Source organism: Bufo gargarizans, chromosome 3, assembly GCF_014858855.1.
Source record: "Bufo gargarizans isolate SCDJY-AF-19 chromosome 3, ASM1485885v1, whole genome shotgun sequence".
NCBI lineage: Eukaryota > Metazoa > Chordata > Amphibia > Anura > Bufonidae > Bufo > Bufo gargarizans.
The window spans coordinates 498366360-498383159 of NC_058082.1; the positions used below are offsets into that span (position 1 = coordinate 498366360).

Sequence of the window (16800 nt, forward strand, 5' to 3'; positions counted from 1 at the left end):
TTTCATTGCTGCTTCTTTATTAAAATTTACTATATTCCTGCAGGCAATGAATGCAAAAGCTGTGGAGATCTATTTGCGTTCTACAGAATTTTACAAAGAGCATGATCTTGAAGTATGGACAGAGAAAGAGGTAATTGTTATACATTAAACTTTTTTTTACGTTTTTGCAGATTTTGTCATGGTTGAATTTAGTGTTCTCAATAATGTCAAACATGATGTCAACATTTGTACTAATCCTATCCTGAAGGATGCTTTGTGTCATAAGGACAGAATCCAGCTCTCAGTGCTGGAATGTGTCATTAATCACAAATACCTGTAAATATATGAATTTACGTTGTAACTATGGAGGATGCTCATATTCTACAAACCAGTGGTGTAACTAGTGTAATCTGAGCCCCAGATCAAATATTAGATGAGGGCCCTTCTTCTCCCTTGTATGACGCCCACAAATATCCCCCTCCCCATCACACTTATAAATACTGTATGTAATTGGTGACATAGAATAGTGGACATCTGCTGGGTAAAGTGTTACAGAATTTGACACAAATTGGGTATTATGTATTAGGTATTTGAATTGGCTAAGGGGGGACAACCAGTGCTGCCACCAGTCAGTCCACAGTCTAGTGTAAGTGCTGCCACCAGTCAGTCCACAGTCTAGTGTAAGTGCTGCCACCAGTCAGTCCACAGTCTAGTGTAAGTGCTGCCACCAGTCAGTCCACAGTCTAGTGTAAGTAATAAGTCAGAGCAATGAGACTTGTATTTTCTCCTGAAGAGGTTTTGCTAGTTATTCATCTGGATTTCTCAATTAGAATGACTTGTACAAGAAATCTCTGCATTAAACACTGGTGACTCATGCTTTAGTCAGTTTATTATAATCAACACAAATCACAGGCCTCGTGGAGGTAAGATGTCAGTGGCAGTGACCTACAACATGGCCAAATACATAGCCAAAATTATAGCCCCTCTGTTTGGAAATACGGAGCACCATATCCGGAACTCCCAGGAATTCACATCTAAAATCCAAGACTTGATACTCGGTACAGAGGAAATGGTGGTGTCGTTCGACGTTGCATTCCTTTACACATGGACCCACCAGAGAGGTAGTTCAAATGTTGAGGACAAGGTTAACACAAGACAACACCCTCAGCAGCAGAGCAAATATAAATCCAGATCAAGTTTGTTTCTTGCTAGACCTATGTCTGACCTGTTTTGATCACCAGTTTCAGCCATTGAGGCTAAGGCTACTTTCACACTGGCGTTTTGGATTTCCATTTGTGAGATCCGTTCAGGGCTCTCACAAGCGGTCCAAAACAGATCAGTTTGCATTCTAATGCATTCTGAATGGAAAAGGATCCGCTCAGAATGCATCAGTTTACTCACCATTCCGCTTTGGAGACAGACCCCAAAACGCTGCTTGCCCCTTATCTGTCTGATGAAACTGAGCCAAACGGATCCGTCCTGGCACACAATGTAAGTCAATGGGGATGGATCCGTTCTCACTGACACAATCTGGCACAATTGAAAACTGATCCGTCCTCCATTGACTTTCAGTGGTGTTCAAGACGGATCCGTCTTGGCTATGTTAAAGATAATACAAACTGATCCGTTCTGAACGGATGCAAATGGCTGTATTATCTGAACGGATCCGTCCATGACGGTTTCGCACAAAACGCAAGTGTGAAAGTAGCCTAACCTGTTCATGCAGGAAGTGGAATGGAAAGACCTAAACACCTACCCAGAAATTGCACTCAGTCACTGGTTCAGATATGTGGATGGCAGGGTCGGATTAAGTGCATGATAGGCCCAGGGCTGTCTACCCAACTTGGCCCCCCCCCCCCTCCATTTTAGTTTTGTTTTTTGTATGAAGAGGCTGCGGTGCTTTATGAGCGCCACAGTCTCTTCTTAGGCCATATGGCATCTTCAGACCAAAAAAAAAATACCCCAAATTGGGTCCTAAACTGAAAAATTTGGTCGTCAAATTTAAAATACATATAATTGTAATAAAAAAGACATGGAGGAGAATACAGCACCACATACCTGTTACATCCAGTGACATCTCCTGTCATGTAGACCTTCTATTTCCTCTTCTCCTCCATTTGACCCAGACCACCATGGCAAATTCTTTTAGCTGCATCTCGTCTCTACAGTTTGTAACACAGACACGTTAGATTTCTCAGTTTTTCCATCAACCTCCTCATCCTGGTGTCCCCACAGTGTCATCCTGCCACCCCCAATACTGTGCCCGTTGTGCTCCCCAATGCCCCAGGAACTATACTGCTGAAAAAATAGTGACCCTGATATAATTGGGGTAATTTATCAAACTGGTGTAAAGTAGAACTGGATTTCCAAAAGAGCTGTCAAATATGAAAGGTGGAATCTGATTGGCTGCTATGGGCAACTAAGCCAGTTCTGCATTACACCAGTTTGATAAATTACCCCAAATGTTCCTATAGTGTCCACAGCAGCTAAAATGTCCCCTAGAGACCCCAGTAATAATACCACCCTCTATTGTGCTCCAGGCAATAATCCCTGTATAGTGTCCCCAGAAATAATAGAATTGCCCCTATAGTGCCTCCCCAATAGCAACACCCCCATATAGTAATTTCCACCACACTGCCCCCACATAGTAATCCCCCCATAGTAATTTGCCCCCACAAAGTAATTTCCCCCAAACTGCCCCCATATAGTAGTTTGCCCCCACACAGTAATTTGCCCCAACACAGTAATTTGCCCCACACTGCCCCCACACAGTAATTTGCCCCACACTGCCCCCATATAGTAGTTTGCCCCCACACAGTAATTTGCCCCACACTGCCCCCACACAGTAATTTGCCCCACACTGCCCCCACATAGTAATTTGCCCCATACTGCTCCCACATAGTAATTTCCTCCACACTGCCCCCACATAGTAATTTCCTCCACACTGCCCCCACATAGTAATTTCCTCCACACTGCCCCCACATAGTAATTTCCACCACACTGCCCCCACATAGTAATTTCCACCACACTGCCCCCACATAGTAATTTCCACCACACTGCCCCCACATAGTAATTTCCACCACACTGCCCACATAAAGTATTTTGCCCCCACATAGCAATTTTCCCACATAGCAATTACCCCACACTGTCCCCACATAGAAATTACCCCACACAGAAATTACCCCACACTGTCCCCACATTGCAATTTCCCCCACACAATAGTTTCCCCCACATAGTAATTTGCCCCCACACTGCCCCATATAGTAATTTGTCCCCACATAGCAATTTCCCCACACTGCCCCCACATAGCAATTTGCCCCCACACTGCCCCATCTAGTAATTTGCCCCCACACTGCCCCATCTAGTAATTTGCCCCCACACTGCCCCATCTAGTAATTTGCCCCCACATAGTAGTCCCTCTCATAATAATTTGCCCCCACATAGTAATTTGTCCCCACATAGTATTCCCTCTCATAATAATTTGCCCCCACACAATAGTTTTCCCCACACTGCCCCCACATAGTAATTTGCCCCCACATAGCAATTACCCCACACTGTCCCCACATAGAAATTACCCCACACTGTCCCCACATAGAAATTACCCCACACTGTCCCCACATGGCAATTTCCCCCACACTGCCCCCACACAATAGTTTCCCCCACATAGTAATTTGCCCCCACATAGTCCCCACATAGCAATTACCCCCACACAATAGTTCCCCCACACTGCCCCCAGATAGAAATTTGCCCCCACATAGTAGTCCCTCCCATAATAATTTGCCCCCACACAGCAATTTGCCCCCACACAATAGTTTCCCCCACACTGCCCCATCTAGTAATTTGCCCCCACATAGTAGTCCCTCTCATAATAATTTGCCCCCACATAGTAATTTGCCCCCACATAGTATTCCCTCATAATAATTTGCCCCCACACTGCCCCATCTAGTAATTTGCCCCCACATAGTATTCCCTCCCATAATAATTTGCCCCCACATAGTAATTTGCCCCCACACAGTATTCCCTCATAATAATTTGCTCCCACACTGGCCCATCTAGTAATTTGCCCCCACATAGTATTCCCTCCCATAATAATTTGGCCCCATACAGCCCCCACATTCCCCTCCATGTAATCGACTTCCCTAATAGGTCCTCCTGTGTCCCCCCCAAGTAGGCAAATGAAATAAAATAAAAAAAATGAACAAAAAATGAAAAAATAAATACTCACCTATGTCCAGGGCCAAGCGCTTGCTCGCAGAGGAAGGAAGGCGGGCGGGATGAGTCAGGCGCGTCACAGTGCTGCGTCCCGGCACAGGCGCGCGATGACGTCATCACGCACGCCTGCGCCGGGATTTCACTACCGCATAGGCCTCAGGCCTACAAGGCCTGAGGCCTATGCGCTGAATGCCGGTGATCGGCGACGGGACAGGGAGCTATGCGCTCCCGTGCCCCGCCGCAGTATGTGGGCGTTCGGGTCAGCGTTGGGCCCCCCAGCGGTGCTAGGCCCGGGGCTGCCGACCCGAACGTCCCTATTGTAATCCGCCACTGGTGGATGGCACCTGAGCTTAAAATAAAAAACAAGAGATACACACGTTCACTGAGCACATCAACGCAGCATACCACAGCATCAGGTTTACGCAGGAACATGTGCAGAACAACACAGTGGGTTTCATGGACTGTTTGGTAACAGAGAGGGAGGAGGGCTGGAAACAAGAGTACAGAAAATCCATACGGACATTACCTGTTTGCCTCCCACCATCCTCTGGATCACAAACTGGGGGTCATCATAACCCTACACCTTTGGGCTGAGAAGATCTCCACAAGCACAGAGGCTAAGAAAAAGGAATTCAAACATCTGAGAGAGGCCCTTAACACGTGCATGTCTCCAGACTAGACCTTTGTGAAAACTAAGAAAAGAGAGAACGAGAAAGAAAGTCAAGATTGCCAGTGAAGGAGCAAAGCAGGGCAGATAGAAGAACTTAGTTCTTCCATACATAGCTGGGGTGTCTGAAAAACTCCCCGTCTGCTCTGAACCCGCAACACACTGAGGCCAGCAACTATGTGTTTCCAGCTTCCTCTTGAAAATGTTTTGCTACTCATCGATTGGCTCTAATTAGAGAAATTCTAAATGAGAAAGTGATCCCAATGACTAGGGAAAAGTTATCAAGAGAAAATATGAATCTAGTTACTCTGAATTATTACTACTCATATAATCGGCAAAGAATTTTGGCACTATATTAATAAATAAAACAAATACTTTTGACACTTTTTTTTACCCAATCACTCTCCTAGACCACCAGAGATATACCCATATCATTGCTAATGCAGATATCCATCAGAAAAACCCTCTGTGTGCCTCCCTATAAAATCTAAGACAAATGTGGATACAATATGAACCTATAACAGGCTATGGGCTGCGTACATGAGGCATGAATCCTATACTGCTCCGTGCCGCCACATATAATACCACTACACTCTGCTGGCACTATTGTGTATGAGGGCGAGGAGCTCTTAGCTGGTACTATGTTTAGGGTGCTCTCTTCTGGTACCACTGTTTGTAAAGGGTATTCTGCTGGCTATAATGTCCCCATTACTTAAAGTCCTGTTACTACAATTAGGGAAAATAAAGGGCCTTCTTTAGTGATTTGCAGCATATACAGTACTTAAAGGGGTTATCCAAGACCTATAATGCACCCCCAAATGCCCGGGCCCCTCACACAGTACTTACCTCGCTCCCCGGCACCGCGCCACTTCTGATGCCTGCACGTGTGCGGGTGCGGCGGGGCAGCCAATAGCAGGCCACGACGGGAACAAGCCTCCCTAGCATTGCTGGTGGCGGGGAGATGCAGAGACGGCCATGCCGGCATCAGAAGCAAAGCTGGTGCCGTGGAGCGAGGTAAGTACAATCTGTGTGAGGGGTCTGGGCATTATAGGTCTTGGATAACCCCTTTAAAAGGAACCTGTCACATTGAACATGGTATATGACATCAGGTTATAGAGCAGGAGGAGCTGAGCAGATTTAAATATATAGTTTCATGGGAAAATATTCAGTGTAAGGCCTCATGCACACGACCGTATTTTATTTCCGTGTCCGATCTGGTTTTTTTGCGGATAGGATGCGGACCCATTCATTTCAATGGGTCTGGAAAAAAAAAAACGCAGACAGCACACAGTGTGCTCTCCGCATCCATATGTCTGTTCCGTTGCGCCGCAAAAAAAAAGTGCATGTCCTATTTTTTTCTAGTTTGCGGACAAGGATAGGCATTATTACAATGGATCCGCAAAAAAAAACTGATGCCATACTGAACATCATCTGTTTTTTTTGCGGACCGCAAAACACATACAGTCGTGTGCATTTAGCCTAAGTTGTATTTAATTTGTTAAAATTCCTGATCATTCTGGGCTTTGAAGTCTAAAGGCGATCCTATCAATGATTGACATATTTCCCTCTGATTGTGCATACAGATAGCTGTCAATCACTGATGGGACCGCCTCCTTGATGTCAAAGCCCAGAATGAGTAGGAATGTAAATGAATACATTACAAGTTATACTAAATCTTATACCATAAAATACCGTATATCAATCTGCTCAGCTCCTCCCGCGTTACAAACTGCTGCTGGCAGATTACATGACATTTTCATGGTGACAGGTTCCCTTTTAAATGTGATTTAAACATTCTTTTTTTAAATCGGATCTTTTTTTTATTGTTATTTCAATATATAAATATACATGACAAAATCAATTATACTTCATAAAATAAACTTACATTCACAACATGAATGATGTTTCACATGAGTATTGTTGTATTACAAAGTGTTGGCAAGAAATACTTTAACCCGATGCCCATAACTTCCCCCCTCTGCCCCTTCCCATCAACCCTCCCCCTTTTCCGGAATTGGCTTCTTCTCTAGACCACATTACTATTTGAACGCACATATGTTTACCAAGGCTCCCATAACTTCTCATATTTGAGAGGACATCCTCTTTTTTGAAAAACAGTCTTTTCATAGACAACCATAGTATTAACTTTGCATTTAAATTCTCCAAATTTGGGAGGTGTAGCCTGTATCCAATGCTGAGCAATTAGCGTAGTTTTCTAGCTACATATAGCAGGCGACCTATAGCCACTTTAAGCAATTGTTCGGTCCCCAAATCTGACACCTATCCCAGAATGCACACTTTAGGATCCCGTGGTACACACACTGAATAAGCTTTCTGTACAGCAGCGATCACCACGTCCCAGTATGCATTCAAATCCGCACATTTGCCAAAGCATGTGTATCAAATCTGCTGGTTCTACAAAACACCGAGGACATTTAGCGTCTAATCTAATACCTATTTTTTTGTAAAAAAAAAAAAAAAAAAAAAAAGTGTCTTGTAGACTTTGTGAATGATAAATAATTGCGAAAGCTTCCTTCACTCAAGGAAGACCTAGGCACCGCTTCCAATATGCCTGCCCATTGCTCATTTGAGATTTCTCCTACATCTTGTTACCATTTGTGCATCCTGGTTAAAGGGTGTGAATCTAAGTGTTCCCCTTCTCTCTCCTCCCATCACTATAAGGTGCAACGCTGTGTCTCGTTGTGACTCCACAGTACTTTTGTAGATATTGATAAAAGCTACATCGCGGAATGCCATAATTTTCCTGAAAGCTGGTAAACGATTTGAAAACTCTGCCTTCTAAAAGGTGACCCAATCTCATTAACCCTCTATCTTTCCATTCATCAAACCTTGTCAGCGATCCAAATTCAGTCAGGGCTGGATTACGCCAGCCTCGGTGATCTCAGTGATCTCAGTGACCCCTCTCAGTCATTTTATTTTTCCCCATACCAAGTACATTGTACACCTTAAGGGAATTTCCGATCTCACTGATTTCACATCCAACCCCTCCAATAACATAATTAAGTCCCTTCCTTTCAGGTGTGACTGAAAAATATGACTAGTCATATCTGAGGACCCCAGGTCTAGCCATCCCTTGAAATGTTGACTTTGAGCCGCAAGGTAATATACCCAAGGGTTAGGAACTGCAAGACCTCATTCAGTTTTATAGTGCTGCAGCGTCTCAAGTTTTATTCTGGCCTGCCCCTTACGCCATATTAACTCTCTAAATATTGAATTGATTCTGTCCAACCTGTCCATTTGGAGCCAGATTGGGGCATTAAGAAGAATATATAGAAGTTGTGGCATTAATATCATTTTGAGAAGGTTTGTCCTGCCCACCACTGATAGATATAATTTACATCAGGCTTTACATTTGTTGAGAAATTTAGCTAAAAGTGGGGTAAGATTTATTCCTCGAAGTCTTTGATTCTGGGGGAAATAGTAATACCCAAATATTTAAACTTCTCTACACATGGGATATTTTTGTCACATATCACTTGTGATTTTGGTTGACCATCTATAAGCATTAGTGCCGATTTATGCCAATTAATTGTCAGACCAGACAATTGACCAAATCTGCCAATGAGAGACATCACCGCAAGAACTTAGATGTATCACCCAGAAACAACAGTGTCGTCTGCATACATCGCTACTTTATTTTGTAGTGTGCCGTAGCAAAACCCTGAATCTCAGAGAATCTACGTACCGCAGCTGCTAATGGTTCTATCGCCAATGCGAAAAACAACGGCGGCAGTGGACATCCCTGTCGAGTAACGCGCTGCAGTTGAAGTCTTTCAGATATCCCCCTCCCCCGTTTGCCTTCGGACTAGAATATAAAACTTTTACCCATGAGATAAATCTTTGCCCAAACCACATGTAATTAAGCGTGCACCACAGAAATTGCCATTCCACGCTATCAAAGGCCTTGGCTGCATCCAAAGAGAAGATGGCCCTGCCCCCCATATTATCTGATGAGAAATGTAAACTAGCGAAGACCATGCGAAAATTAATAGCAGTTGACTTCTGGGGCATAAAATCTGGCTGGTCTGGATTAATAATGGATAGTATCACTTTAGACAAACGTGCGGCCACGGCCTTTGCCAGGATCTTGACATGCGTGGATAGCAAAGAAATGGGTCTGTAAGATTCTGTTAATCTCGGATCCTTCCCAGACTTGGACAAAACTACAATCAGAGCTTCTTGCATGGATGCCGGTAGACAGCCCATTTCCAAGGAATAGTTAAATATCTTCAACAATTCCGGCAATACAATTTCTGAGCATTTTTTGTATATTTCAACAGGTAATCCATCTAACTCCTGGAGCCTTATCATTAGCCATTGTTCTCACTGCTTCCTCTAGCTCCTCCAATTTTAATGGGGCATCTAAAAGAGAACATGCCTCAGATGACAATCGTGGGATATCAGTCTCTCGCAAAAATTCTACAATATCTGAATTTGAGCATGACGTTTGTGACAAACATAGGGATTAATAAAAATTTCCCAGGATTCCCAATATGCTACCGGTGTCCTGTCTAATTTGGCCCCCCGAGTCTGTTAACCCTGTAATACATGTTGTACCTTGTTGCGCCTTAGATAACACCAAGCATATGCCCCACTTTCTCCCCGTCTTCAAAGAACTTCTGTTTATAAAAGAGACATTTCCTCTCTGCTACCTGCAATAAATCACATCGCAGCGCTTCCTGCACCACCACGCATTCTAGCGCCATTTTCTACGGTTGGAGTTTGAGTGAAAGCTGCTTCCTCTATTGGCATTTCAACATGTAATCGGGCGTCCAGTTCCCTAGACTTAGATTAAATCCTAGTAATAGATTTACCGTAAGCTTTCGAGGCCTCCCATACTGAATGGATAGAGGCTGTATTTCGGTTTAGTTCAAAATATTCAGTCAGTGCAGTTTTTACCTCCATCTCTCCCATTAGTGTCAGCCAAAATGTGTTAAGACGCCATACTCTAGTCCCCGGTCTGGCATTCCTGGACATGTCCAATTCAATACATAGTGGCGAATGATCTGACAGTGTTCTAGTTAAATGTTCACTAGCGGGTACATGTGAGTTTACCAACCCTAAATCTATCCTAGATAGAGACATATACGTGAATGAACAGCAGGAATATTTTTCTCCCTAGGGTGAGCTTCCCTCCATACATCCATAAGTCCCACCTCCCTTAACAGTCTACCGAAGGGGGTTTCAACTCCAGTTTCCACTCCCGTCGTTGCCCTACATTTATCCAGGGACTCATTCACTACATTATTAAAATCCCCAATAATCAAACACCGGATATCCGAATATTCCCCCATAAACTCCAACCCCAGTCTCAGAGGTGTCGAGGTGTATGGCGGAGGAATATACTGTATATGGTCACCAGCACCATTCTCATTCCATTGAGTACACAGTTAACACATACGAACTAACCCTCTGGGTCCACTGATTCCCTCAGGCATTTAAAGCGCACATTTTTATTAATCAGTATGCTAGCTCTCCTGGAACGTGCAGAGAGGACTGAGTGTACAGAGTAACCAATCCAAGATTTCTGAAGCATCTGCACTCTCGATTTGGTCATAAGTGTCTCCTGTAGACAACAGATAGCTGGCTGCTCTCGCATTAAATATTTAAAGGGACACTGACAGGCCCAATAACCATAATTAGCTGTACATATCCATGCACAATGTGAAAATCAGGGGTTTGAGCAGCTCTCACCTGCCAAGGACTCCACCGATATAGCGCGGACCGGCTCCCTCACCCGAAGTAGGAGAAATATAAATATGAAGAAAAAAAGAGATTGGTTGGTCCAGCTTGTATTCGTGGTAATCCAAAAGGCTTTATTCAATATTCAATAAAATCCAGGTACAAGAATGCAGGTCTACATGTTTCGGGCACAATACAATTCTAGCCCTTACTCATGTCATGAGTAAGGGCTAGAATTGTATTGTGCCCGAAACATGTAGACCTGCATTCTTGTACCTGGATTTTATTGAATATTGAATAAAGCCTTTTGGATTACCACGAATACAAGCTGGACCAACCAATCTCTTTTTTACTTCATATCCATGCACAGGTCTTCTAATGTGCATTTAAAACATATAAGTATCCCCCCTGTCCACATTATGAATACTGCAAACTCGTGTTTTATAACCTGAAGTAATCCCTGTTCTTTCTGCCCAAGGGGCGGGGTTTCAGCTTCTCTTGTGCCCAGAGAAGCTGAAACCCCGCCCCTTGGGCAGAAAGAACAGGGATTACTTCAGGTTATAAAACACGAGTTTGCAGTATTCATAATGTGGACAGGGGGGATACTTATATGTTTTAAATGCACATTAGAAGACCTGTGCATGGATATGTACAGCTAATTATGGTTATTGGGCCTGTCAGTATCCCTTTAAAAATGCTATGTCTTTTGGTTACCTCCGCCATTCCCAGCACATTCTAACTAATCACCTTGGTCACTGGCGCCATTGCATCTTAAGTTTATATAAACATCTGTATTAAAATAGAATAGAATGGGCACTCATATATCTAGTTCACAAGGTAGGCAAAGCGACTCAAGTGATATGTATTAGTTTATTGATAGCGATATAATTGAGCAGATATATATCAACAGTACACAATGGTATTATAACCTAAACAGAGCTATATTCCCTAAATCGACATAAATTGATAAAACTTGTATAAAATTAAATTGATAAAATATGCATGTGACTATCCACTGTTATAGCTGATAAAAGGCCAGGAGGTCCAGTCCAGCGTTAGTAGGTCCAGTCCAGCATTAGCAGGTGGAACACAGTGATTTTTAGCTTCTATTATCTACAACAGTGGCTAGCAGCAAATATATCTCCAGGGAAATTTTTTTTATAAAAATAGATAGTAAGTGAATAGATATATGAATAAACGAAGATAGAGAATAAATATAACAATAATAATACGTGATGTGACACAGTGACTTATAGTGTCCAATGGATGAAATGTAACATGTTATGACACATAAAATCCACTGGATCAACAATAAAATTTGAAAGCAATTAGTGAAATGGTGTATATAAATAGATGTATAAATATATATGTATCTCTGGAGAATCAACAGAATTGCTGTATCCCACCGATGCTGCAGTCTTTCTTTAGTGGTAGGACATGTAACCTAAATCCTGGCTTAGTCCGCACAATTGTCCACAAATATATTCGGTTTAAGCAAATATCTGCCTAGGTAGGCTGTATGTTTAAACAACCGCGACGAACGCGGCAAGGTACTTGAACAATGGTATCAGTGTGTCCAGCAATGTTACGCAATATTCAATCAACGATGCAGATAATATAGCAAGATGTTTAAGCAGCAGTACACATATATCCAGTAGTGTTATACCGGTTCGCATATATCGGAGCTAAATAGCTCTTACTCACATATCGTCCTATTCCCACCGTGGCGTCCCACGTGGTGTAGATGCAAGAGGACTCGCCTTTGGATAGCACAGCTGAATTGTCTGCTAGCGATGCTGTATCCACCCGGCTGTGAACGGAAATGCTGGCTGTGTCACGCTGCAGATCCACGTCTGGTTTCTTTGATTAAAATAGATGTTCCACCTATTTGGATCGGTTCTGGTAGTAAGATGTTTAGTCCATCAGTCTCTGTATTAAGTCCGAAACGACCCACAATTCAATTGTCTTTAGAATCGTAATTCTGATGTCCTTTTAGAAAGCGCTTTCTCAATCCAATGCAGTAGAAAATTATTGCCGGTGTGTAGTCAGGTCCAATTACTCCTTGCCAGACGCGTTTCAAAGGCTACCTGCCTTCTTCCTCAGTGGCTAGTTTGGGTCTGACTAACTTGCCGGCTTTTTATCCTCCAAAGGGCTCTTTATTAAACCTGAAATGGACCCAAAGGATCTGGATTTCACAGATCCAATTGCCTTATATTGCGATAGTCCTGCAGTATTACGGTTACCTCCGCCATTCCCAGCACATTCTAACTAATCACCTTGGTCACTGGCGCCATTGCATCTTAAGTTTATATAAACATCTGCCACACAACCATACCTGCCTCCTACTGTAGCATATCACCATCCTTACTAGCAAGTCAAGCCCCCCTTTTAAAGGGCTTCTGTCACCCCCAAAACAAATTTTTCATTTTTGGGCATATTAAAAATTCTTATTGGATGACTATTCCCTATATAGGGCTCTTACCTTGTTCTGTGGCTTGGTTTCACAAAAAATCGATCTTTTTAAATATGCAAATGACTTCACTACCAGCAAGTAGGGCATCTACTTGCTGGTAGCCGCCGCATCCTCCTTTAAAAAAAACGCCCCCTCCTCCTGCTGATTGACAGGGCCAGGGAGCGCACTCCTCCTCTGGCTGGCCCTGTCTGCAATTCAAATCCCGCGCCTGCACCTCATTCGGCGCAGGCGCTCTGAGAGAAGGACGCTCGCTTCCTCAGCACTTCCTCGGTGCGCCTGCGCCGATGACGTCACCTCTAAACCCGAAATAGAAGACGTCAATCAGCAGGAGGAGGGGGCGTTTTTTTGAAAGGAGGATGCGGCGGCTACCAGCAAGTAGACGCCCTACTTGCTGGTAGTGAAGTCATTTGTATATTTTAAAAGATCGATTTTTAGTGAAACCAAGCGACAGAACAAGGTAAGAGGCCTATATAGGGAATAGTCGTCCAAAAAGGATTTTAATATGCCCAAAAATGAAAAATTAGTTTTAGGGGGTGACAGAAGCCCTTTAAAGAAACTAAAATATAATCAGAATCATCAGTATTACTTCCATAACATAGGGCTAACAAAAAAGGCCTAGCCCAACTTTTTCTGCAACATGCTCCAGTGCCGAATCCGGGTCTTCAAAGAATGTTGTAGATCCTAAGGCTACCACCCGTAGCTTGGCTGGAAACATCATAGAATATTGTACTTGTAATCCATGAAGTCGTCTTTTTATATCCACAAGGTGAGCGATTTTCTTCTGTACTTCGGATAAATAATCTGGAAAAATAGAGATCGTTGATTATAAGCTCCGGATGGTCCCTGGACTGCTTTAGTATAGTGTTTCTGTCCTTATAATGTAATATTTTTGCCAGGATCGGACTAGGTGGGTGACCAGGTGGTAATGGTCTTGTGAGAACACTGTGAGCTCTCTCAATTGCATACAGAGAGGAGAGGCATTTATCTTTAAAGGGCTTCTGTCACCCCATTAAACAGTTTTTTTTTTTCTTTACTAATAATCCCTACACTGCGATCTCATCATACATAAGCTAATTAATGATTTTCGTTCAGTAGAATTTGTTAAAAATCGATTTTTGAAATATGTAAATTACCTTGCTACCAGCAAGTAGGGCGGCTACTTGCTGGTAGCAGCCGCGTCCTCCGATGGTAATGACCCCCTCTCTGCTTGTTGATTGACAGATCCCGTCCGCTGGCCCTTTCTCTGCTGGCCACTCGCTCGGCCGCTCCATCCTCAATGCGCCTGCGCCGATGACATCACATCTACACCCGGCGCAGGCGCATTGAGGATGGAGCGGCCGAGCGAGTTGCTGCCTCTCAGTGCGCCTGCGCAGATTGAAGAGAGGTACGGCCGCGGCGCAGGCGCCAGATATTGAATCAAAACAGGCAGGGCCAGCAGAGAAAGGGCCAGCGGACGGGATCTGTCAATCAACAAGCAGAGGGGGCGTCATTACCATCGGAGGACGCGGCTGCTACCAGCAAGTAGCCGCCCTACTTGCTGGTAGCAAGGTAATTTACATATTTCAAAAATCGATTTTTAACAAATTCTACTGAACGAAAATCATTAATTAGCTTATGTATGATGAGATCGCAGTGTAGGGATTATTAGTAAAGAAAAAAAAAACGGTTTAATGGGGTGACAGAAGCCCTTTAAACTTGTCGGCTAACCATTTCTGAATGAATCGTCTGTTTTAGAAAATAATGCACTGATATCTTTGCAGTGGTTTAGCACCCTCCTCTAATTCTGACACCCTGCGCTCTACTTCAGTAGTACGTTCCGCAACTTTATGGAGGTCATGGCGTATTATAGAAAGATCCTCTTTAAATTGAATGCTTAGGCTCTTGAGGGTGGAATTACAGCTTGCTATGGCTGCCATTATATCTTTTAATGTAGGCTCTGCAACCTCCTCCTCCTGATCTTGTGCCTTGTGTACCACAGACATGTTGACTGTGGGGTATTTGTGGCTCTTGCACATGTTGTTCCTCATCTGATGAGCTTTCATTGCCCTCTGAAGCAAAGTGAGCCCCCTCTGCATCCCCCCCACCTCTCCTGCATGCTTCTCTGGGATTTATGTGCATATTTTCCTAGACAAGCTTTCCTCCTCCTCACCAGCGCCATCTTGGATTCGCGCCTCCTGCTCTGATTTCGGCGGAGGAATTTTCACTTTTTTCGGCATGCTGACGCCGCAGCGCCGGTACCCTACCTCTGTAGGTCTGGAGGCAGCTGTGTAAACGGATGGCTGTAGAATGATGCGATCAGGCTGGATGTGCAGGATACTCACAGGAGCTCCGAGACGTGCGTCCTACACCATGTTCCGTCAGGCCCCACCCCTGATGAAACATTTTTGACAAGCAATGAATGATTCAAACACCTAAGTGACAAGTCAAACGTGTCATAAAATGACACTCCACAAGAACACCCCTTTCTACCCATGTAAACCTGACAAGCTCTAAAAGGTCTATTCATCCTACACATATTGCTGAATCGTCCAATAATCGTGCTCTAAAAATAGTAAAAGCTAAAAAAAAAAAAACTGTACTAATTGTCAAAAATTACCAATACTAGTACAACATGTCGGTAAAATCCCTACTAAAGTCAACACTGTTAAACAATTTTGCTTCTATGAATCAAATTCAGATAAGATCAGCCATCAGAGATTATATTATATTCAGTACGTCATAGTAATTATATTTATAATATAAGCAACTTTACTGCCACCTAGTGGACATTAATATATTTCCATCTGGAAAGTCCAATATTGCATTAGCGTTAATGAAAACAGAATTTTGAAAGCAATTATAAAAGTACATTTTTGCCACAAGGCAATTGGCTGAAATATATATAAAAAAAATATCTGGCCACACAACTGGCTGAAATATATGGAGCAGACATGCAAGGGGAAAATGATCGCACTGATGCCATAACTGAACGTTGCCCTATCCAAAATAAAACATAAATGCTATAGCACTGAACAGATGTTATGATGATTCAGAGCAATACATGTGGACTTTCCAAAATCACAAGTGTATTTGTAATAACCAGGAATGCTAGTAATGCTAGAATTCTAATAGAAGCAGATGGCTTCTATTATGTGTACTAGGCTGGACAGAGATACTACTTGCTGCTACTATGTGAAATCTGTTTCCTGCGCTGTTATTAAACTCACACTGTTATCAAATTTCATGCTATATGTTGTAGGCTGTTTCTGTTAACACAGATGAAGCAAGGGTCAAATTTTCAGATGGATCGTTCCTACAATACAGCCAACTTCTAATCGCAACGGGCAGCAGGTAAATGATACCCGACAACCACGGGTGAGATCATGGGAGTTTGGTGAATTTCGAAAGGATAGATTTAGTTGGAAAAGTAGAGCAGGAGGAGCGGAGCAGATTATTATATAGTTGGAAAAAGTATGAAAAGTATCAAACTTGTTAAACACCTTTTTGAAGGGCTATGGAGTCTCATGGCATACAGGGACTAAACATATTAAAGCTTTAGTACAACATAAAATTACATAAAATAAAAGGGAGAAAATAAAAGAAGGATCTTTAATACCTCAGAACACTTAACACCCCTGAGTACCCTGCCTTATTTTTTTTTAAACGTCTTTATACTTTCAGCACTAGGCTCACTTTATTGGGCAAACCACTTGTTTGTAACTGGAAAGTAAATTATTAAGAAGGCAAGTATCATGAATACTTAATTGTCCATCCCCCTTTAAAGGGG

At 43.0% G+C, this 16800-nt stretch overlaps 1 protein-coding gene across 2 annotated transcripts in view; it reads left to right on the forward strand.

Moving 5' to 3' along the window:
* LOC122930455 (apoptosis-inducing factor 3-like) overlaps positions 1 to 16800 on the forward strand; it is a 133310-nt gene that overhangs the window by 41530 nt on the left and 74980 nt on the right. For both annotated transcript variants that reach the window (XM_044283876.1, XM_044283877.1), the window contains exons 9-10: positions 44 to 130; positions 16273 to 16364. In XM_044283876.1, coding sequence (XP_044139811.1) covers positions 44 to 130; positions 16273 to 16364 — 179 coding nt within the window. The remainder of the gene's footprint in view (positions 1 to 43; positions 131 to 16272; positions 16365 to 16800) is intronic.